The sequence below is a fragment of the Hipposideros armiger genome, unplaced genomic scaffold (assembly GCF_001890085.2).
Source record: "Hipposideros armiger isolate ML-2016 unplaced genomic scaffold, ASM189008v1 scaffold_166, whole genome shotgun sequence".
Taxonomy (NCBI): Eukaryota; Metazoa; Chordata; class Mammalia; order Chiroptera; family Hipposideridae; genus Hipposideros; species Hipposideros armiger.
This window is the reverse complement of record NW_017731516.1, coordinates 789,921-811,336: the sequence shown is the minus strand read 5'-3', so window position 1 is coordinate 811,336 and position 21,416 is coordinate 789,921. Positions and strand designations below refer to the sequence as shown.

Here is a 21,416-nt window from a genome sequence, read left to right as displayed (position 1 = left end):
ATGGCAGGGTTTCTACAAGTCACTATACATTTCTTGGCCTTTGACTTTATAGTTATGAAATGTAAAAGTTGAACTAAATACTCTTTAAGATTTTTTTCCATCTTTCAGACTCTCTAAATCTAAGATTTATTTAATGCATTTTCCTAGTTAGATCATTTGGGTTTGATACTTAAATTTGGGACAGCTGTTTTAATTTGTTAGGAAAATTTGTAAACTAGATGTGCAAAAGTGAGTGACTCCCTGTGTTTGAGTCTTCAGTTAATAATCTGAATATTAATGTGGCATTCAATGTATATTGACATTTGAACAACATGGGATTGAACGGCAGAGGTTCACTTCTACATGGATTTTTTTTCAAAAAATACCTCTACTGTTTTCGATCTATGGGTGGGAGTCCACAGATGTGGAGAGTCAACTGTATGGTTTCATCTATGCCGTTTTGTATAGGGGACTTAATTTTGGTACTGCGGGGGTCCTGGAACCCATCCCCCATGGATACCAAAGAACAATTAAGCTTTTGGTGAGTCAGAAGTTATAGGTAGATTTTCACTGCAAGGGATTTGGTTCTTCTAACTCTTACATTGTTCAAGGGTCAACTGTAATCCCCTGTGGTCCAACCAGACCAGCATTTGTTGTTACCGAGAATTTTTGCTGGTAATATGTTTCTTTTTGCCAGCATTAAGAAACAGCTTATGTTTTCTTTACTTTTTAGTTATTTTCATATTTTGTTGTACTTTTCATATTTTGCTCTGGATACTTTACATGTTTGTAATTTAGCCACAGTTATCTTAGATGACACTTTGTAAGGACTTACCTTTTGAAGTTTCTTGGAGATATTTCAGTGTATATGTTGTCCATCCTAAGGTCAGATTTCTGCTTGTAGTCCTGGAATCTGCTGAAGTTGACTTTGCTTAAGTGTGACACCATTGAGGTGTGTTAGAGGTCAGTCTTGAGAAGAACCGGCACCCCCTTGATGATTGTCATTACAGGGGATTCAGACAACAGGTAGCTGACTTTTTCAGAGACAAGGGGAGCTGCTTTTGAAGCCAAGAGAGGCTCAGTGGAATTTAGGTTTTAAAGTGTCCAATTATCAGTGTCTCACACTTTCTCAATCAGTACTCTAATTTTTAATAAGTGACCTAAGAAAGCTATGAAATTTACGTGAGGTGTAATTTTACCACTCAGAATTTTAAAACTTAGTCTGCTTTTCAGTTATATTGATTCTAAGGCTAAAAGGGATATATGACTCTTATTTTTTCTAAATTGAAACTTTTATTATTATATACAGATTATTGGAGATTTTCAAACTGATCTTGACAACCGACAGCCTGCTGCCTGCTTTTGCATGGCCTGAGAACTAAGAATGGTCTTTTACATTCTAAATAGTGGGGAAAGAAGACTTTTTCGGCAAAGTCACAGATGATCGCTGACTCCCTGCCCATACTATCAGCAGAGAATTTAAAGCACTGAGGTTATATTTTCCTTCTGGTACTCTCTCCAGTCTAGTCAGAAATACCCATTCTTCTTGAAGAATTTATAATTCTCTATTCTACTGTAATGGTTTATTGAAATAGTCATTTGTTTTCTCAAAGCCTACTCTTTAATTTAGGCAACTCTAAAGAATAATTTAAGAATTTGTCTTGACCCTGACAACCATGGGTTACCAGGATTTTACTACACATTATCAATGCTATTACCTCATTTAAATCTAATCAAAACAGGCAAACAATTGTAGTTTTCCATCTTTGAGGGTTTGTTTCCTAAAGAATACTACCACTCCTGGCATATAATACCATACCCCAATCAAAACCATTCTAAGTATTTCAAGCAGAAAGTTATTTTTACACAGAGCATATGAATTTTCTAAAATTGTTGGGAGAGCTAGAGGAGTGAAGAAAGTCAGGAAAGCCACTGCTAAACTTCAGAAAAACAAGAAACTTAACACACAATGCAATATAAAAATGATGTACGATAACAATGTATACTTAAAATCTATATAATTTTACGAACCGATGTCACCCCAATTCATTTAATAAAAATTTTAAAAAAGGAAATTTAAGTATCATAACAAACTAATAACCCATATTCTCAGCTGCCTGCGTTACACCTAGAAGCCACTGGTATTGCCTTAACTTCTGCCAAAGCCCACATGCCTGCTCATTGCTACTTGAGCAATGATGATTCCTCCTTCTTTCATGCCCATTATGTGTACTTTTCATGCAGAACTTAAACTTGGACCTGACTAGCAAAGGATTCTAGGAATTGAGCTTCCAGCCCATATGATGCACAAACGTGTAGAATGTAGCAGGAATGCTGATGAATTGCTAACAGACAATCTAACATATTTTATCTATAAATGTCTTTGTTCTATTGATTAAATAATATTTTATTAATTTTGTAGGTGGAAATAACATATGCAGATTTACAAATAGTAACGCTTTATCTCTTCCTTGATATTTATATTAAGACCTTGTGATACTATTGTGGCTGAGCAGAATGTTTTCAACTGATTTCAGTAATTTTATAAGAATATATAATGGCACAAATTAGGAAAATCAATCAATGACCGTCATTCACTTATTTCCTAACTACAGTTCAGTTGCCTGTGGTCTATAATCCCAGTTTCCTCTTTGAATGAGTTGATTTCATTGTGTCAGGGTGCATCTGTACCAGTAATATGTCTAACAGTTTTAAATATCTAAATTTATTCTTCTTCTAAGATAAAGAACCAAAGCGGAGAGGACAAGGAGTTTACTATTGAGAAGAATTGTTTTTCTTTTTTATTAAATTAAAAGTTTCACAATTTTGATTTGCACAATTACAACTGCTGGCTCTGCTTTCTACCTCTCTCACTCCCAGATGAGCAAATCTTTCTAGGATAGGGTAAATGCAGGCAGAAAAATCTAAGCAGCCATTTGCCTAAATTGCCTTTAAGACCAACTATGCATAGGGCAACTAGAGACTAAGCTTATGGGTTTTCTCAGTCCAGGGTTTTCCCCTAGCAATGGTTTTGGTGAGTAATGATAACTAAGAAAACAACTGCAGGATACATTATCTGTAGGGACTTAACGTCAATGGGAAATGGAATAGGCAGGTCAGAAGTAACTAATAGCTCCCTTTCATATATAGGCTCGAGTTACACTAGTTATACATAATGTAATTCTTACCTTTATTGCCTCATATTTGTGGCATAAATACCTCCAAAATTCCTTCCCAAGTCATCCTGTAAGGAGAAGGGGGCGCCACATCTGTTTAATACTACACTAGTTGAATGCGATTTTCTCATTATAATGTCACAAGCATAAGCAGAGTCCTCACTAGCAGGACACTGGGAGGGAGTACAGGCAGGGGCACCTCATTTTTCTCTTCTTTTCCACATGGACAATCTTCAGTGTCCAATGTTGTTGTTGGCTTTCCTTTTCTATGTGGTACCTGGAATAGAAGTATAGAAATAGACTGCAATTTTGCCCTGTCTCTCTAGAAGTTCTTGGTGAGTTTACATATACCCCTGAAATCTCCCTTGCTCCTTTGAACAAATGCTTCCTTTAAACACCTCCTTCAATGAAAATACCTTTTATGGGGCCGGCTGAGTGGTTCAGGTGGTTAACAGCTCGCTCAAGAGTTTGAGCTCTGAGTAACAAGTGGCTTGGGTCCTGGCCCGAGCTGAGCAGCCGCTGAGCTGCCAACAGGTGGCAGGATGGCTCAGCTAAAAAAAAAAAAAAATACCTTTTATGGGTCTCAATTTGCTCCTTTCTGTGGAACTCTTAATGGAGAGAAGGTACTCCTCCACAGAATGTCTGAATTCTTGCATTTTTTTATTCTTCCATCATTGTGTTGATTTCCATTCCAAAGCATCTTTCAGCAACCCTTAACTCCTAGGGTTTTTATTGTTTAAATTCATATACATTAAATTTCACCCATATGTAGCAATGCTGATTCATGTGATCAATAAATTAGGATCTACTTCTTTTACATTGTTTTTATAATTTAAGTTCCTATAGCTCAAATCCTAACTCTACATAAGTATGATAGGCTTATTTTTAAAGTAAGTAATTTAAGTAGTGGTTTAGATTGGATTTTTTACATGACTTAGACTTGTCTTATTTCATTTTTACTTGTTCTAATCTCCCTAGTTACATTTTTATCTCTGATATTTCTAGAAATAAAAGAATAAGGCTATAATTATGAAATCCTCAGATAATATTGATTGGCTCAGTAGCTATTAAAAGTAATTAGTACTATTGCTTCTTCTTTTTAGAAAAAAACAATATTGTTTTAATGATTTCACCCTAGCAGTACCATCCTTCATGTTGTTATGACTCAACACTGGGGAATTAAACTTACAAAGAAAGATCATCGTTGAGCTTGATATGAGCTCAAACTCTGAAATCCATGTCAGAAAACGAGTCACCTTCTCACTCAACCAATGAGGGTAATTCAATATCATCTAAAATATGGTGAATAAGGAAAGATTTCTCTTGATTAGTATTTAACTGCCCTTTTCCATAAGGTAACCTACAACAAGATGTTTGGCTCCAATTATCAGGGTGGAAATTGCTTATGCAAATCAATGTAAGGCAATGAGGTGTGGATAAAAAGCAAAAGGGAAATATCATTATTATTGTTTTGTGCTCATAAAATTCTGATAGCCTGAAGGTAATGACAAGCACAAAGCCATGGGGATTATTAGTAGCACCAACATACTCAATAACTTGTATTCCAATGAGAAGTTATATATTAACGTGTACACAGGATTTTTATTTGATAACTACTGGCTTACATTTATGAGTGTTTGCTCCCTTATGTGTAGGTTTTCAGATAAATGAAAATTCAGAAAATACTAGAGGAAAAGAGACAGTATGTCAAAGTTAATTTCCTTTCTGAAGAGATAGTATCGTATTTTCATCCAGATGGTAGCTGAATCATGCTTAATCTAAAATGAATGACCATAGACAGTTTTTGCTCAATTTCTCTGTGCTTCACTTAAATTGCTATGCAGTTTTAGATATGCTGTAGGTAGAAAAGGTTAACACTTCATAATAATTTGTTGTGATCACTCAATGCCATGAAAATAATGTTATCATTGCTGGTGCTTAATCATTGTATTTGACTTAATTAGCATTAGCTTTATTTCAGACCTAACTATACAGATAAAATTAATGAGCATATTATAGAGGAAAAAAATATTAATTTTAAGAAAAGACTCCATAGATTTGAGAATTAAGAGCACTGTCTCTAATAAATAAACAAGTACTTTTAAATATTAAATAGCAATAACTATTCATATTTGTGAATCAGCAATTACTTTTATTCATTAGTTTCGATTAGTTTGTTTATAGGCAGTCACATATTGAATCTTCATCATTTGCCTCTGAATTAAATGTTGTTAACTGAGCACTCTGACTATAAAGCATCAACTAAAAAGCTTTTATTCTTAAAGACATGTATCTCCATTTCGTCATCCTTCAGGCATTTATCCCCCTCAATGAGAGACCTTGTAAGTTTATGTTTATTGGTTTTCTTTTATCTGTTTGTTAAAGGCTCAAGATATATTATACATTTTAGCTAATAGTGTTGGTACTATAAAATTATGTTTTTGATAACTTTACTTAAAATATATCTGTGAAATTATTAGACACACTGGCTGATGGGTGGACATATTTGTGTGTTGGTATGTATGAAAATGCATACTGATCTTTAAATATGCACACACTTGGGTACACCTATCTACAAACTGTCTCTCACTCCTTACAGACACTACCATTTGGTTAGACTGCTAGCTCATAAGTACAGTAAACTTGCCTTAGAGGAATGTTTCTCTAACTTATTTAGCTCTTGCATCAGCAGTTTTCCTTTTCCTCTTTTAATTGATTTTTTCTCTTATTTTATGTTCTCTTTTAGGAACGTTCATGTAATAGCCTAGAACTACATATTTGGCAGTGTTGCAAGTTTTGACACTAAAAAAAAAACTTTCTTAATTGGGAAGATATTTTTCCCGCGTTAGTCATATTTTCATAATAGCTTGATAATTTTATTACATTGTTTAATACTTGTAATATGGCATAGATGTATCATAATATTTAGTTTTTTTCTTGTTTGTGAACAAGAAAATGAATGCTTTTTAATTTTTGTTAAATAAACAATACTGTATAATAATCCTGAAATTATAGATTTTTCTCATAATATTTTTATTGTTTTTCCATATACATTTCTGGAAACATTATCAATTTTTCTTCCAAAATGTTAAGCCAATATATAATGGTAGAAAGTTCTCTTTTTATAATACACTAAGCAAAGAGCATTGTGTCTTATACATTTTAAAAATAAGGTTCTTACCCATTTAGTAAATAAAAAAATATCCCATTAGTTCAATGTATTTTTTTATTGCAAATAGGGTTAAAATTTTTCATATATTCTCTCACATTTCACTCTTTTCATTTACTCTTTTATAACATGTTTATCCATGTCTTTTACCCATTTAAAAATTGACATTTTATTCTGTTTTTCATAACTGTATATAAATGGTTCTAAAATAAAAGCAATGGACCATGACATATTTACTACAAATCCTTTTTTCCTTGTGATATCTAAATGTCAAAATTATTGTTAAGAAAAAAACCACGTTATAAATTAATGACTTGAGTCATGCTGTGAAAACCTAGTTTAAGTTATATATTTGGAACCTGTCTTGCAAAAGGTTCAAATACATTCGAAGCTGCATTTTGATCTACCTCTGTGTTTCTGTCTATGGAAGAGAAAGCTCCGTGTTAGTATGACACACACAGAAATGTGATATTCATTTCTTATACTGCATCTCTTTTTCTTTTTGCAATCAGTCTCCTAGAGTCACTTTTCTCTTTTGCTCAAGGTCTCTCCCTGTGATTATTTTACAGATAATTTTTTCCTTAAGAGCAATAATTCATTTTAGTTGTTAAAATATTTTCTCAATGCTTTGTGCTAATAAACCAGAATTGTGTTTTTTTTTTCCCTCTTGCACCAGCTCTGCTTGGTTTTATGTCTGCAGTCCCTGTCATTCACCCAATGGACATGTTCAATTATTTATTTATTCCACATATACTTATTGCATACCTACTCCATGTCAGATACCATGATAAGTACCTAGTATTCAGGGCATGCTTCACACAGCAAATATGGCCACTGATCTCATGAATCATAGAATAAGATTGACACTGAATAGGAAAAAAGCAAATACATACATATTCACTAAATGTGATACATTCTAGGAAGAAATAAAATAGGATGCTCTGGGAGAACATTTGGGTGGGTGGGTAGGGCAACTTCAGTTGTGTGTTTAGGAACTCCTTGATAAGAAGCATGTATACTGAGGCCTGAAGGAAGAGAAAGGGGGAGGAGAGGATCCTTCAAGGAAATGGAAGGGTTTGTGCAAAGGGCTGAGGCAAAGAACTGAGCATATTCAAGGCAAAGAGAGAAACTGGTGTGGGTGAGTAGAGTTAGTAAGGCCAAGGATGAGGTAGAAGAGGAGGCAAGAGCTAGTTATGCAGTGCCAAAGTAGACTGTTGGGAAGATTGGGTTTTATTCTGGGTGCAGTGGGATGCTATTAAACAGTTTTAAACTGGGATGTGACATGGTTTTATTTATATGTAAACAGTTATCTGGCTACTTGTAATAATACTTTGGGATTGGGGCCCTCAGAATACTCAGAGAGGAATCAGGTAATATAATTATGAAGATATACTTTAATATTCAAGTGAGAGATAATGGAGGCTTAAATAGACAGTAGATATACGAAGACATGTGTGCATTCAAAATGTTTTTTGAAGGTAGAATTAAGTGGACCTAAAGATAGATTGGATGAAAAGTGTGGTGTGAGAGGAGAGGACAAAAAGGTACCCAAGAATGATTCTAAGGTTTCTGAGTTGAAGGCCTGGGACTGTTTAACAGTGAAGGTTGAGAGGAAAGAAGAGGACAGACAGTGAAACAGACTGAGGCGGAACAGCTAGAGTGTCACGCAGAATACCAAGGATGTGGTGTCACTCACGTCCAGAAAAAGTTATTTAAACACTAAGAAAGTGATCAGTGAGGTTAAATGCAACTGAGAGGTGGAGAAGGAGAAAGACTGAAAACGTTCATTGGAAGCTTGCAAATTATTGATTTCAGTGGAAGAGTGAATGGAAAATGTCTAAGTAGATACAGTGTATGTAGATTAAAATTTAAAGAAATTGGCCAAAAAAGAACCTCAGAAAAAACAGGGTAGGTAGTTAGAGGGGGATAAAGGGTAAGGAAGGCTTTTGTTTTGTTTAGTTTTTAAAGCTGGGAGACAATTGTACCAGCTTTAGGCTGGTAGAGAAAAGAGAAATAGCATTTGATTACTCTAGAGAAGTAAAAGATAATTGGGACATTGGTCCTTGAGAAGATAAAATGACTAGTTTTTGATAAGAGATACACTTCCAGGAAATTTAGAGATTTGGAAATTAAAAAAGAAGGAAGTTCCTTTCTAATGAATTTTATTTTTTCAGCGTTTTTTGAGGTAAGGCCAGTAGCTGAAAGTGAGGGAATGCTGGACATTAGAGAGGTTTGAGGATTAGGTAGATAGGAAGGCATGGTTGTATTGAGTGCTGGTTTGAGTTTGGTGATTATGAATTTATAATAAAACTAAACTGCTCAATTGCATTGCTTTATCCTGTGATTCTCAGCTGCATGAGTGCAGATTTGGTGAAGGCAAATACAGTAAAACTTTGGATTGTGAGTAACTTGGTTTGAGATTGTTCCTCAAGATGAGCTAACATTTCTAATACAACTTAATGTGGTAAACGAACGATGTCTTGCAATACGAGTAGTTTGTTTCTGGAACGAATTATGCTCACAAACCAAGGTATTACTGTACTTTGTTTCACCCAGGATTGGGGTTTTTGCCAGCTAGTATAATGGAAGGACAAAGATTCAAAGGAGATGAGGCTATTTGCTAGAAATTGATTAAGATGAACTATGAAACTATGATCTATGATCAGGGGAATGAAGATAGAAAGGATCTGATAGACAAATACCTGCCATGAATAATGTTAACAGTAAATAATATATTAGCAGGTATGTATGATTTTAACACTGAATCAAGACATCCCATATTTCTGAGCATATGGGAAATTTAATCTGTCCTTATTGAATTCCCCTTACGGCATGGCCGTTAATCTGAGAATGTTCCGGGGAACTTTTTCAGCCCAAAACATATGGTGAAGAGCCCTCTGTTCTCATCCACACTGATATGCAGTCATATCAGTTTCACGGAGTGGGCTGATGAGCGAATGGAACAGAAGTGAGACAGTGCATGTCACTTGAGTATTTGACATATCTTCTCCTAGCCTTGCCTTTCTGGTCACCTGAAGATTGCTGTCTTGGCTGCTTTAGTGCCAACTCAGGTATGGCTATTTTGTGCTGACAAGCCTAATTAGTGCCCCATTCCATGAGCCACCCATCAATGGTATTCTCACCTCAGTAGAGCTCTGTGAAAAAAGGGTGCTAGACCCCACAACTTGGAGAGCCCTCCAAGTTCCTTTTGCTGTCCAGACTTGGGTGGGGAAGGTTTCAAAGCTTTCCTCAAGTTTGAAGAACTGGCCTCAATTATTTTCTAGAATTTTTGCTTTTAATAACTTTTATATGTTTTTTTCTCTGAGTTATTTGATATAATTTCCCTTTCTTGGGCCTCTGGAACAGTTTGGCTTCTCTTAGAGGTAAGTTTGTAGAGGAAGATGTTGATGCTAGACTTTTTTTCCCCCCTCTTGAGCTTGATCTTAAAATAACTAAAGTTTTCTTGGGTTGTCGGAAAAGTCATGATGTATTTTTTTCTGTTTTTCATTGCAAAAATGCATCACGACTTTTCCGACAGCCCAATATATGTGACAGCTCTTTTTCTAAGTGCTTTACTTGTTTTGTGTCATTTGCTGTGCATATTCTCCTCAAGTACTAGATTATCTATTTTTTCTAGTTGAATAAATTAAGGTTGAGGAAAAAAGATACCTTACCCAAGATTATATGGCTGATAAAGATCAGCCTGAATTATTTTGTTTTTCAGAATATACACACCAATTCTTTCTCAACTGAGTTGGATTTTCTTCTCAACTGGTCACCAGCACCAGGGGCTGAGAAGAAAGGGAGTGGAAATGGGAATCTTCATGTACATGGCTTACAGTCAGTGGACACCTTGATTTACAAAAGGCAGTATATTTCTACCAGCCGGGATATAATTTATCTATTTTGTGAGCTTGTCATGGTCAAAGCCCTTTACCAGGGCAGTCGGAAAAAGCAATTCGCAAACTTCAGTCTCGCCAATTGATTCACTTTATGTCTCAGTGCTATTTCAAACTAGCAGCAGAAGTGAGAGGTGGGGATATTTTAGTACCCCAGAACACCCCTGCAGACTTACATTCACACTATTACACTGACAGGTGTAACACTCTGTCAAGTTGTTCCAGAACGGGGTACAAATTCAACAGTGGCAATATTGTACATTTGGTGACACTCCTACGTGCTGCGGCATTGATGGCATAATCTGTAATTACTACGTAAGAGATATGTGAAAACAAAACTGATGTGAGAATATGCCATTTGTCTAAAATTTAAGACAGATAAACAAAAAAAATCTGTCATGTGCTAGCAGGTTGTTTTGATTTAGAATTTTTTGATTATCTGGTATATTTAGCAACCTCTTCTGGAAATCTACTGATTTTACACAACTTACACTTACTAGGTGGAGTAATGGATTTTTAAAACATGTAAAGTACCTTTTTGTTCCTAGAGAAATATCTGAATGCTCCTGTATCTAAGTAAGCAACTTCTCAAAGTAAATTTAGGTTGAATACACATTTCAAAAATCAAAGTCAAAATAGCATGAAACAATGATATAACTGACTTCAATTACTGTTGTCCTATCTATTCAAATAACTTTCTTTCCTAAATTCCACTTCTTTTTTTTTATTGTGTCTCATGGCCAGAAACTGCTGTACCTCCAAAAGTTTGGTAATGGTTTCTGTTTTTCTGGGTTTCCTCCTTGAAAACTTGTTATAATTTAATAGTAAAGGTTGAATAATTATATCTTTTCATCCTTGGTTCTTATTTAATAGAATTAAAATGTAAACATTCTTTTATTTTGCATAATACTTTTTCAATGTTGTGCTACTCATTTTAATCTCATAATCTCCAAATAGTCTTCAGGTATTAACCAAAATAATGTCTTGATCTGTAGTTTAGCTTTCTTGTGTTTCAGCTGTGCATCTGTCATTGTTTTAGTCTCCTTGTTTCTTCTTCTTTTTCTCAAGGTCAGGGAATGTGGAAATATCCTCTGAAGTGCATGGGCCAGGCTTCATGTGGGTTTTTTTCAGTCCTTGTGTGACATTGCTGTGATCCGGCAGCTTTTAATTCGCTTTTGTTTTTGTCCATGAATCCCTTTAAGATCACTTTAATAATGCACACACTTACAAATACTTAATTTTAGAACTTTTGGTTTCCAGTTGTGAAACCCCGGCTATAGGAGATTTAAGAGAAAATTTTTGCATTGTTTTATTTTTGTTGTTGTTGTTACTCATGTACACTGCTGTCTGTGGAGGGTATCTACCTCCCTCCTCTCCTCCATACCTACAGTTCATAACACAATGAAAGACTAGTAGATTTAACAAATAGAACTGGGTTTTTCTTTTTTTTTGTATAAGTTGTGAGAAATAATTTCTATTTTTCTTTCTGAGGTTAACAATAAAATTTAAAATGTCTTTATTTGTTTTTGTTTATATATACATATATATGTATATATATACACATATATACGTATATATACATATATGTATGTGTATGTGTGTGTGTGTGTGTATATATATATATATATATATGTATATATGTGTATATATATACTCATTCTTTATTGTTATGTAAGCCAGGGCTTGGGGTTGCAAGCAACAGAAACAAACTGAGTAAATGAAGCAAAACGGAATTGAATGGCAGGATTGTAGGGTAGCTTTTGGAGTCATTGGGAAGGCTGAAGAATCAGGCTTAGAAAACAGATAATAGGAACTAAGGGAGACTCAGAAATTAAGACGCCTAGCCAAGTTTGTGCCACATGAGTGACTGGTTCAGTTGCTGCCATTAGCGTGGCTACCTCTGGAACCTCATTGTCACCATCACTGGGAACAATCTGTTAACTATTCTTGCTTCTTGGCATTGATCCTCTAGGATTCACAGTACTGGGATGAAGTACCTACCCACTCTCTGAGGCCAGGGCACGTGTCCATGCTTTATAGTCAGGGAGAGTGGGGACGGAACATTTAGAATTTTGTTCCTTCCATTTCAAGCGGGGAGGCAGAGCCCTCACTTTCCTCCAGGACTCCATGGTGAGTTATGGCCCCCATATAAATGTGGTGTTTAAGTGCTGGAAAGCCAAAAGAATGACAAATGCCCACTACCAATTTTTTGAGGTCCAGTTATTCTTAACAGAAAGGAACAATATTTCAAACCCCTGCTTCAAACTTCTTGTCACATAATCAGAAAACTCAGTGCCTGAATTTATCTGACATTTCCTAGACTCGTCTTACATGTGGAAGGGATCCTACTTCCCAGTATTACTGAGGCCCAGGTTCATATCTCCTGTCTCATTAGAGAAAACACTGCTGGTGATCTACCCATAGGCTAGTCTCTTCTTCCTTCTTACTAACCGCATTCTGATTTTGTTCAGGTGCTCACACTCTTCTGTACAACCACATACTTCACAGGACTGAGTCCTGCCTTGTCCAGTCCCAAAACAGTTCTCCCTAAATCTTCCTGAACAGATTTCAGCTAGAGCACTTGATGCAATTCTGACAAATGGGCTACATGGGGATTTGATGCAGCATTCCAGGGAAAGTTTTCTTGATTCTTAAAAAGAACTTCTCAGGAAAATTCTGTCTCTTTCCTCTGTGCCATGTCATGTCTGAAATGTGATGCTTGGGATTGCTACAGCCATCTAGCCTGCACTTTATGTATTGGAATACACTTTGGCTTAATATGCTTTTAACTTTTAATCAGTTTATGTTGTTGGTTATGTCCCTTCAGATTACTCTAGTGGTCATCTTTGTTTTATTCTTTCAGCAGCTTTGCTATTTCTGAAATATTTTGTGTAGAGAGCCCACAATTCTTTTTACCGTTAATATTAAAACATTCTTCTGCTTTATATCCTGATGTCAAATCTCCTGCTGATTGACTTTCACACACTTAAATATAAACAAATTTCCATTTTAGATTCATAACTCCAGCAATTTCCATATTCGTGGTAGGTTAGAAGGGAACTTAAAATGCTGTTTAATCATAGGCCAGATGTTTGAATTCATCTTGTCAAGTGATTATTGTGCTAAGACTGCTGCAGTTTCAGTCACAGAAACCTTCCTCCACAAATCACATCTCAGTATTTGCAGTTGTCCTCAGTAACCTTTTCGCCAACATTGTTTCCCCAGCACCTAGAAAGCTACCTGGCACATGCAAAATGTAGTGTACATTTTCTGGAATGAATGAATAAATAAATGTTTGATAATCAAAAAACCATGTTTATTTTTCTTCTAGTTTTTTTTTTTGTAATGCTACAAAGAGAAAGCAAAATTTCCTTAATTGAATATATGACAATTTGTGTGCAAGAAAACGACTATAATAACTAATGAAAACATTTGGGACTTTTTTGGGGAAAGAGTTGACATATGTAGAATTCCAATAACACCTGAAAATTGGGACTGCTGGGAGTCCAAGAAGATACGCTGTTGGCCTGAATACGAGTTGCCTCCTTAGCCTGAATAATTGTCATTTTAGCTTGCTTGAAATGTAGATTTGTACTTCATTCTGAACTGGGGAGGAAACCAAGAATTCAAGTTGATGGTCAATATTAGGCCAAGGTCAACTCCTGTCATGAACAGTGGGATTTTTATAACCTGTCTATGAAGAGAAATATGTAGTTATATATTGGACCTTTCAAGATCCACGTCGTATTCCTTCATTTCCTCTTATGGATGATCCTAGAAGCACTATCCATAAACAGAAACCAGTAATAAATAGTTCTCATTTTAACCCCTTTTTATTATAGCATCACTAAAATACAATTCAAGTTTATGTTTCATAATTCCCAATGTTCCCAAATTTATTCATGTAAATGCTAAAAATGCATAAAAGATTATTCAGACAATTAAATCTGAAATAATTTATGTAAACCCAGGTCCCTGGGTTCTAAATGAATATGCCTCAGATGGCATTTTCAAAGCCAAGGTTGGGATTCAGGTTGGTTATCCGGGGTTATGTTTCTTTCAATAAAGTTATTCCTAACACCCGATGATGATGACGAATTTGTGGTTGCTGAGCTAGTGTTGGACATTGCATCTCTAGGAGCCTGATAGAGTGGGAGTTGCCATTTGCTGGGCTGTGAGTTGCCAACAAAGCTGAATCTGTCACAGGTGCTGTAATTTGTATTTCAGAAAATTTGCTTTCCCCGCTTTAATTATCCCTGAACTATTTATGTAAAGTACTGAAAGGAGTCAACATTTTTTTCTTTTTCTTTTTTTTTTTAGTTTTAGGACTGTGATGTAAATTAGGATTTTGTCTATGACCTACATGTTATAGAGATGATGGAATTTCAAGTGAAGGGACTCTCTGTTTTATAATATAAAACACTACTTTTTCTACTTTGGATTCAGAACAGGATAATGTCAAGTAGCCATAACTAAATAGCACATTTGTAGTGACATAAACCATGCTTCGTGGAAGAGAGCAGGCATGAATCCGATAGAAAGTGTGTAGGTCTCACTACTCATGATTGAAAATGGGAAGTGGGAAGTCCTAAGCCCAAACATATTAAATAAATTTAGGATTGACTTTTCTTATTACATATTAATATATGTTTCAAACTCATGGAAATAAGTATATCATTTTTGTAGTAGGCAGCCTGTTCTTTGAAGAAAGGCTAGGGAGCTAGACAGGTTGTACAGAAAGTCATCACTCTTTTAGCAAAGCAATCCCTTTTCACATCAGCATATATCAGGCAGGATTTTAAAAATTATTATTATTATTCCAAAAAACAAAACAACACAAAAAATTTCAACACTTCAACATGAAAGCTTAATAGGAAAGTTTTACCTAATGTACTTCACTGCAGAGATAGTTTCTTCAAAACTGCCCAAAGTTGACTTGCTAAATTAGACAAAGATGTTTGACCCTGGAAATCCATAAGGAGTGATTATATCTCTGAAATAATTTTAAAAGATTAATAATTTCTAAAAGATTGTTTGATGACTTAATTAAGAAATGTGCTGTAGTTCAATCTTTTAGGAATATTTTGAAATGAGAGTCTTCATCTTTCTGCATGTCTTGCTTTTAGTGTTAATGCAATTTCAACAAATGGAAATGGTTAATTGAATTGAGAAATAAATACATTTACTGGAAATTGCTTAGCCTTTGAATTGTAATTACAATTTTGCATTCTTTATAGGATTATTTAACCATTCATAAGTATGGCAATGCAGCCAGAAATGATCTCTGGAATACACTATCAGAGGTAAAGTATAGGAAGCTCCAATATCGAAGCCTCTTCTTGAATATTTGAATTGAGTTTATAAAACAGTCATAACTTTTATTGATACTGACAGCTTGCTTTTGCTTTTCATACTTTTCTTTTGCTCATATTGCTTTCTTGTTTTATTTTTGATATATTATATATATATTATAGAGATAGTGAGTTTTAAAATTACTTAAACTACAAATGGTAGTAAAATATATTTTGCCTACTTTCAACATGACAACACTTCTGAAATATAATTTTAATATGGTGTCAGGTATTGACTTTTTAAATAAATTGTTTTCTACATGTGAATAAAGAATATTTAAATTTGATGCTAGACATACTGAGGGTAATTAATGATGCTTGCAAGTACTTGCTCTAACAACAACAAAAATATATGTCTTATCTTCCATTAAGTAAAAACTTTAGTGTTACTAACATTAACATCACTGATTTAAATGTTTTTCATATTTAGGTAAATTATAAAGGTAAAAATGAAAATGGTTCAATGTTAATTATGTTTATAATTTATGTTTATAAACTAATTTATACAATTTTGGTTTTAAAGGCATTAAAAAGGAATGGAAAATATGTAAACATACAAGAAGTAATGGATCAGTGGACACTCCAGATGGGTTATCCTGTCATCACCATCTTGGGAAATACAACAGCAGAAAATTGGATAATAATTACCCAACAACATTTTATTTATGACATCAGTGCTAAAACTAAAGCACTTGCACATCAAAATAACAGGTACAATACTTTTTTTACATGAAAAAAAAACTTTTATTCTTATGTTTCATTGCACTTTTTTCATATTTTAAAAAGCACTGGCAACACAAATCTGAAATGTTGTAAGCAAAATCTAGTTTTGATTTGTTTACATATGGTATTTTCATTTTGATTCCTCTTTTACTCTCATTTCCAGATATTTTAACCATCAAGATGATAGCATACCAAAGTTATTTTGTTTAGGAAAACAGAATTTAAATCATCATGATGATTTAAGAAAATAATATGTAATTATTTACTTTTCCCTGTAAATGTTTGTTGAATTAAATTCAAGAAAGTTAAGATGCAATGAAGTGAATTAAATGGAATTGAGCAAACTGTGATTTATAAAATAGATGAAAACAGAAACTAGCAATCCAGGGAGGTGAATTAAAACAAACAATATTAGATTAACTAGTGTCTGAGCCAAAGGAACACAAACTAGATTCATTTCAGAATGGTCTAAGTATCAATGCCACTTAGTATCAAAATATGTTCCTTTCCCTCATTTTTAGTGTTTAAAGCCACTAAAAAGAAAACATACATAGAATTTTGATTTGTTGATACTTTAACTTACTTTTGAAACTCTTATTTAATTACTGACAATGCAGCACCACATGTTTCTTTTCCACTTCATGTTTTGTGTCTTATTAAAGACTGAGCCAAGGAAAGATAGTAGACCTTTATCACTCAATTTCATGTTTATTAGGTGCCCTAATAAGAGATTGGTGGGACAGGGAGAGATAGAGGTTAAAACCAATAAATAAAATGAGGTGTTTGGATGAGGTTGGTCATGCCGTCTCCTAGGACCTTGGAAAATTAGGAGTCTGACTTTATCACCCACCAGCATCTATGGGATGTGAAGCATGCATTAACTTTTCTTTGTTATCACTGAGATGAATGGAAATCGTTCCCAAGTCCTAGCCTCGCTCCCAGAGGGGCTCCAGGTAGAAGAGAAATTCATTAATGCTTACTGGTGACTAAATTTGGAATCCCATTTAGGAAAGCATTGTCTTAAATCTCCTTAAAAAATTATATATATATATATATATATATATATATATATATATATATATATATATACACACATTCCTTCAACAAACTGCCCTTGCAGTCCATTTGCACCCATGGAATACGTATTACCCTGCCACAGTATCAGGGTCTGACTGTCAGCACTTCTTTTTTTTTTTCTTTTAATTATTAAATGTGTTGGGGTGATATTGGTTAATAAAATTATATAGGCTTCAAGGGTGCAATTCTGTAATACATCATCTGTATATTGCATTGTGTGTTTACCACCCAGAGTCAGCTCTCTTTCCATCACCATATATTTGATCCCATTTACTCTCTTCATACTCCCCTCACCCCCCTTCCCTCTCGTAACCACCATATGTTGTCTATGTCTATGAGTTTTTGTTTGTGTGTTTCTCGTTTGTTCGTTTGTTGCTTTCAGTTTTATATCCAGCATATGAGTGAAATCATATGGTTTTTTACTTTTCCCCTCTGTCTTATTTTGTTTAGCATGATATTCTCAAGATCCATCCATGTTGTCCATCTGTCAGCACTTCTTTATCCAGCTTGGACTCCCCACAGCTACCAAATGCTGCTCCTGATCGTCCGCAGTCTGGCTCCAGGCTAACCCGCTTAGGCATAAACCCTGGCCATGCCAACAAGTACATAAAAACTACTTGACTGTGGCAAAGTTAGAGAGATTCCGCCATGCCTTTGAGAATGATTAGTTTGATACAAGCATCACTGATGCAGAAAAACATAAAGGACATGCAGATGATAGAACAAATTTTGAACAAAAATACTCTGTCAACCTATAACATGCATCAGATGTTATCAGCCACGAGTCTGATTCTTTAAAGGAAAAATTTCTCCTAGGCTGTATAACTATATGTAACATCTATAAAGCTTTGATTCTGCTCGGGTTATAAAATCATATAGATGATTTTGAACCCTGAGAATTTGGAGTATAAAATATTAAGAGTAAGATAATGCATGGCATCCCATTAATGTCAAAAATTATTTTTTGTCTATTTTGAAATAATAGAGCTTACAGTAGAAAATTTAGTATTTGATTTTATATTATTGATTATTTAGTTCACTATAACATTGTGGTCAAAGCTTTAATACCAATTCTAGCTGCCCTTTATATATAGCCTTTCTAGATCTTCCTTATATAGTACAAACTCTTGATGTAGTAAAACATAGTGCCCATCTATGCCAAAAACCCTGTGAATTGTGGTTATTTTCAGAGCCAGTATACTCAATTCTTTGTCTTGAATTTTGCAAAGGAATATCACTAAAACATGCCTAGGACATTTTTAATGTGCACAGTGATTATGTTTTATGTATGGTAGCTACTATATTATAAAACAGAAAGAAAAAATCTTTACATAACTAATAATTGCAAAAAGTTAATTGATAGGTAAAAGTGAGTACAATATTTGCTGGAATTTTTGAATTTGGGAAGTTGTGAATTTGTATAGCTTTTTATCCTTTATAAAGTTAACACACTGCAATGTTAAGTAATATCTCCTCATACACTTCTCAGAGTCCTGTGCTACACAGAATTATATTTGTCTCCGCAGTCATATTTTCCTTTTGTTATTGACCTGATGAGAACAACCTCTGAACAGTTTTTCATGGCATCCCCACTAGTGCTTCACTAATATTTGGTACATTAAAAAAAAAAAAGATTTCTCACTCAAGCTAAATACGTGCATATTCTTTTCTACCTTAATGTAATAAGACTAAACATTGTTTTATAATAAAAATGTGAATTACTGATGATGAGAGGTAGTCCCAGGGACTATTAAAGAAAAAAAAATCTGGAGGGTCTCTTGGAATAGAATTTGTTTTTGTTTTTTCTGCATAAAGTGAGGTGACTAAAAGTCAAGTTAAACTTATGCAGCTGGGCTACAATCTAATTTCACAAGTACTGTTTTTTTAGTCTCTTTTCAAATATAACCCACTGCAGTCTTAGATTTCTTCACAGCATACCACACAGAGTTCTTCACTCAACAGCATTCAGCATCTTCCAGCTTTCTCAGTTGTAATCATAAAACAACATAATTACCATGGTTTCTTTGATTTTAAAATGAAATTTGTGAAAAGACTAATGACTTGTTGGGAAAGTTATGAAAAATAACATATAGCATTGATAGTACAGCAATTCAGAAGTGAATATAAATTTCAGATATACTTAGTAATTTGTAATTTTTATTTTGTCTTTGTGACAAAGTATAGATTTTGGTTGTGTGCTTTTAAATGTATATACATACATATATATACACGTACATACAACACATAGAATCGAGTATAGAAACACTCTTAGGAAATATATAGACATCTATTTTAAAAGTTTTCAAAATGCCCAGTATTTTTAACCCAATGCCTAATAGGTAATTTTTTTTGCATCTGAGCAGCTATACAATGCAATGCCTGCCATTTAGGAAGTTTCTTATATGTATGTGGAATTTATGTAAGCAACATAAAGATATTGATATAAATCTCTTTTTCCTGTACTTGAGCAACTTTTTCTAAAACTGAACTACACCAATTTTTCTCCTAATTTCTAGTTTCATTATTTGGAAGCATGCAGTTTAAATACATGCAAATTATAAGTTTCTTTATATTAGGGCAAATAATGTCTCACAAATATTTTATGACCATGCTACAAAAAAGAAACATTTATCCTTGAGGATTTTCACACATCTTCAGTTTTATATATTTCTTGCCCTTTAATTGATATTTGTTTGAATTCACAATTTCATTGCTCCAATTCAATATGGGGAATATATACTAAAAAGTCAAGTTCTTCATGTTAATCTCTGTCTTATCTAGCGCTAATTGGGACCTTTTAATTTTACTACAATCCACTTCAACAGCAGTTTATGGAATGCTTTTCATTTCCAGGCTTTTGCAAGATCTCAGGTATGCAAAACTGTGCTCATAGTTTAAATTGAGAATCAAATCCAGAGTCAGACGGTGTTGTTTCTTAACGAGTTATTCCAATTAGTCAAAAAAAGTCTTTTTTCTTTTTTTTAAAAAAAGAGATTGGCTGTTAAAGAAATATATCAATTCTCTGTGTTTCCCTCACAGTGAATCCGCCGGTGAATATTTGTGGCAAATTCTTCACAGTATGTTATGCGCTTGGAGGTTTTTGTTAAAGAGCTGACATGAGTTGTATTCACTAACCTCTACCTAAAAAAATCAATACATATTTGGCTAGTATAGATTGTTTATTTCCTGACCAATTTTGTGGAGTCCATTGCAGTACAGCATTGTGCCTCCACATAGCAGGCACTCAAAAATGTTTCTCTGATTAAGTATACCAGATAATTTTAAAATTTAGAATCTTAAACATATTATTTAGATTTTTCCATATTGTAGATAGCAGTTGGTGTAAAATTATGAATTTCCTTCAACCTTCCATTTGGATTTTTCACTGTTACTGAGTTCTGTGTATTGTGAATGGGAAACATGAAATGATAAAATAATAAGTTCCACACAACAGATTTAGAGGAGAGGTCCTGCCTTCTTACCCCACAAAAGACATGCTCATTATGTTTTCAGTTAAATAACCCCCAGACATGTTCCCTGAGAAATTCTCAAATCTCCATTCATTCTCACATTTATGGAGCTCACATAGTATCTCTTTTTACATTTTTTAAACAAAAAAAATAGTTTTCTCATACTGGATATTGTTAGCTATCCCTGTTGACAATGGTGCAATGATAGGTCAGAATACTCTTGTTATACCGGGGGTGGGTGCCCAAAAAATGTGCAATTTTAAGAGATATTATCTATGTATTACTTTTTGAAGTTGAATTGAATTACAATAGCAATGTGTAGTATGATGTTTGCTCAAAGATGGTGTTAATCAAATGAATGCTAGCATCATTCATTGTATTATAATTTTATTGGGTTGTCGGAAAAGTCATGATGCATTTTTGCAATGAAAAACAGAAAAAATATGTCATGACTTTTTTTAAATTATTATTTATTGTGAAATACACATTTTTTAGAATTAGTTTCAACTGTACAACACAGTGCAATAGTTATACTTTTTACCATTCGAGGTGACAACCCCCCTCCCCCAATC

General features: G+C 34.1%; 1 protein-coding gene across 2 annotated transcripts in view; it reads left to right on the top strand.

Moving 5' to 3' along the window:
• TRHDE (thyrotropin releasing hormone degrading enzyme) overlaps nt 1-21,416 on the top strand; it is a 370,897-nt gene that overhangs the window by 270,430 nt on the left and 79,051 nt on the right. For both annotated transcript variants that reach the window (XM_019651780.1, XM_019651779.1), the window contains 2 exons: nt 15,461-15,526; nt 16,098-16,285. In XM_019651780.1, coding sequence (XP_019507325.1) covers nt 15,461-15,526; nt 16,098-16,285 — 254 coding nt within the window. The remainder of the gene's footprint in view (nt 1-15,460; nt 15,527-16,097; nt 16,286-21,416) is intronic.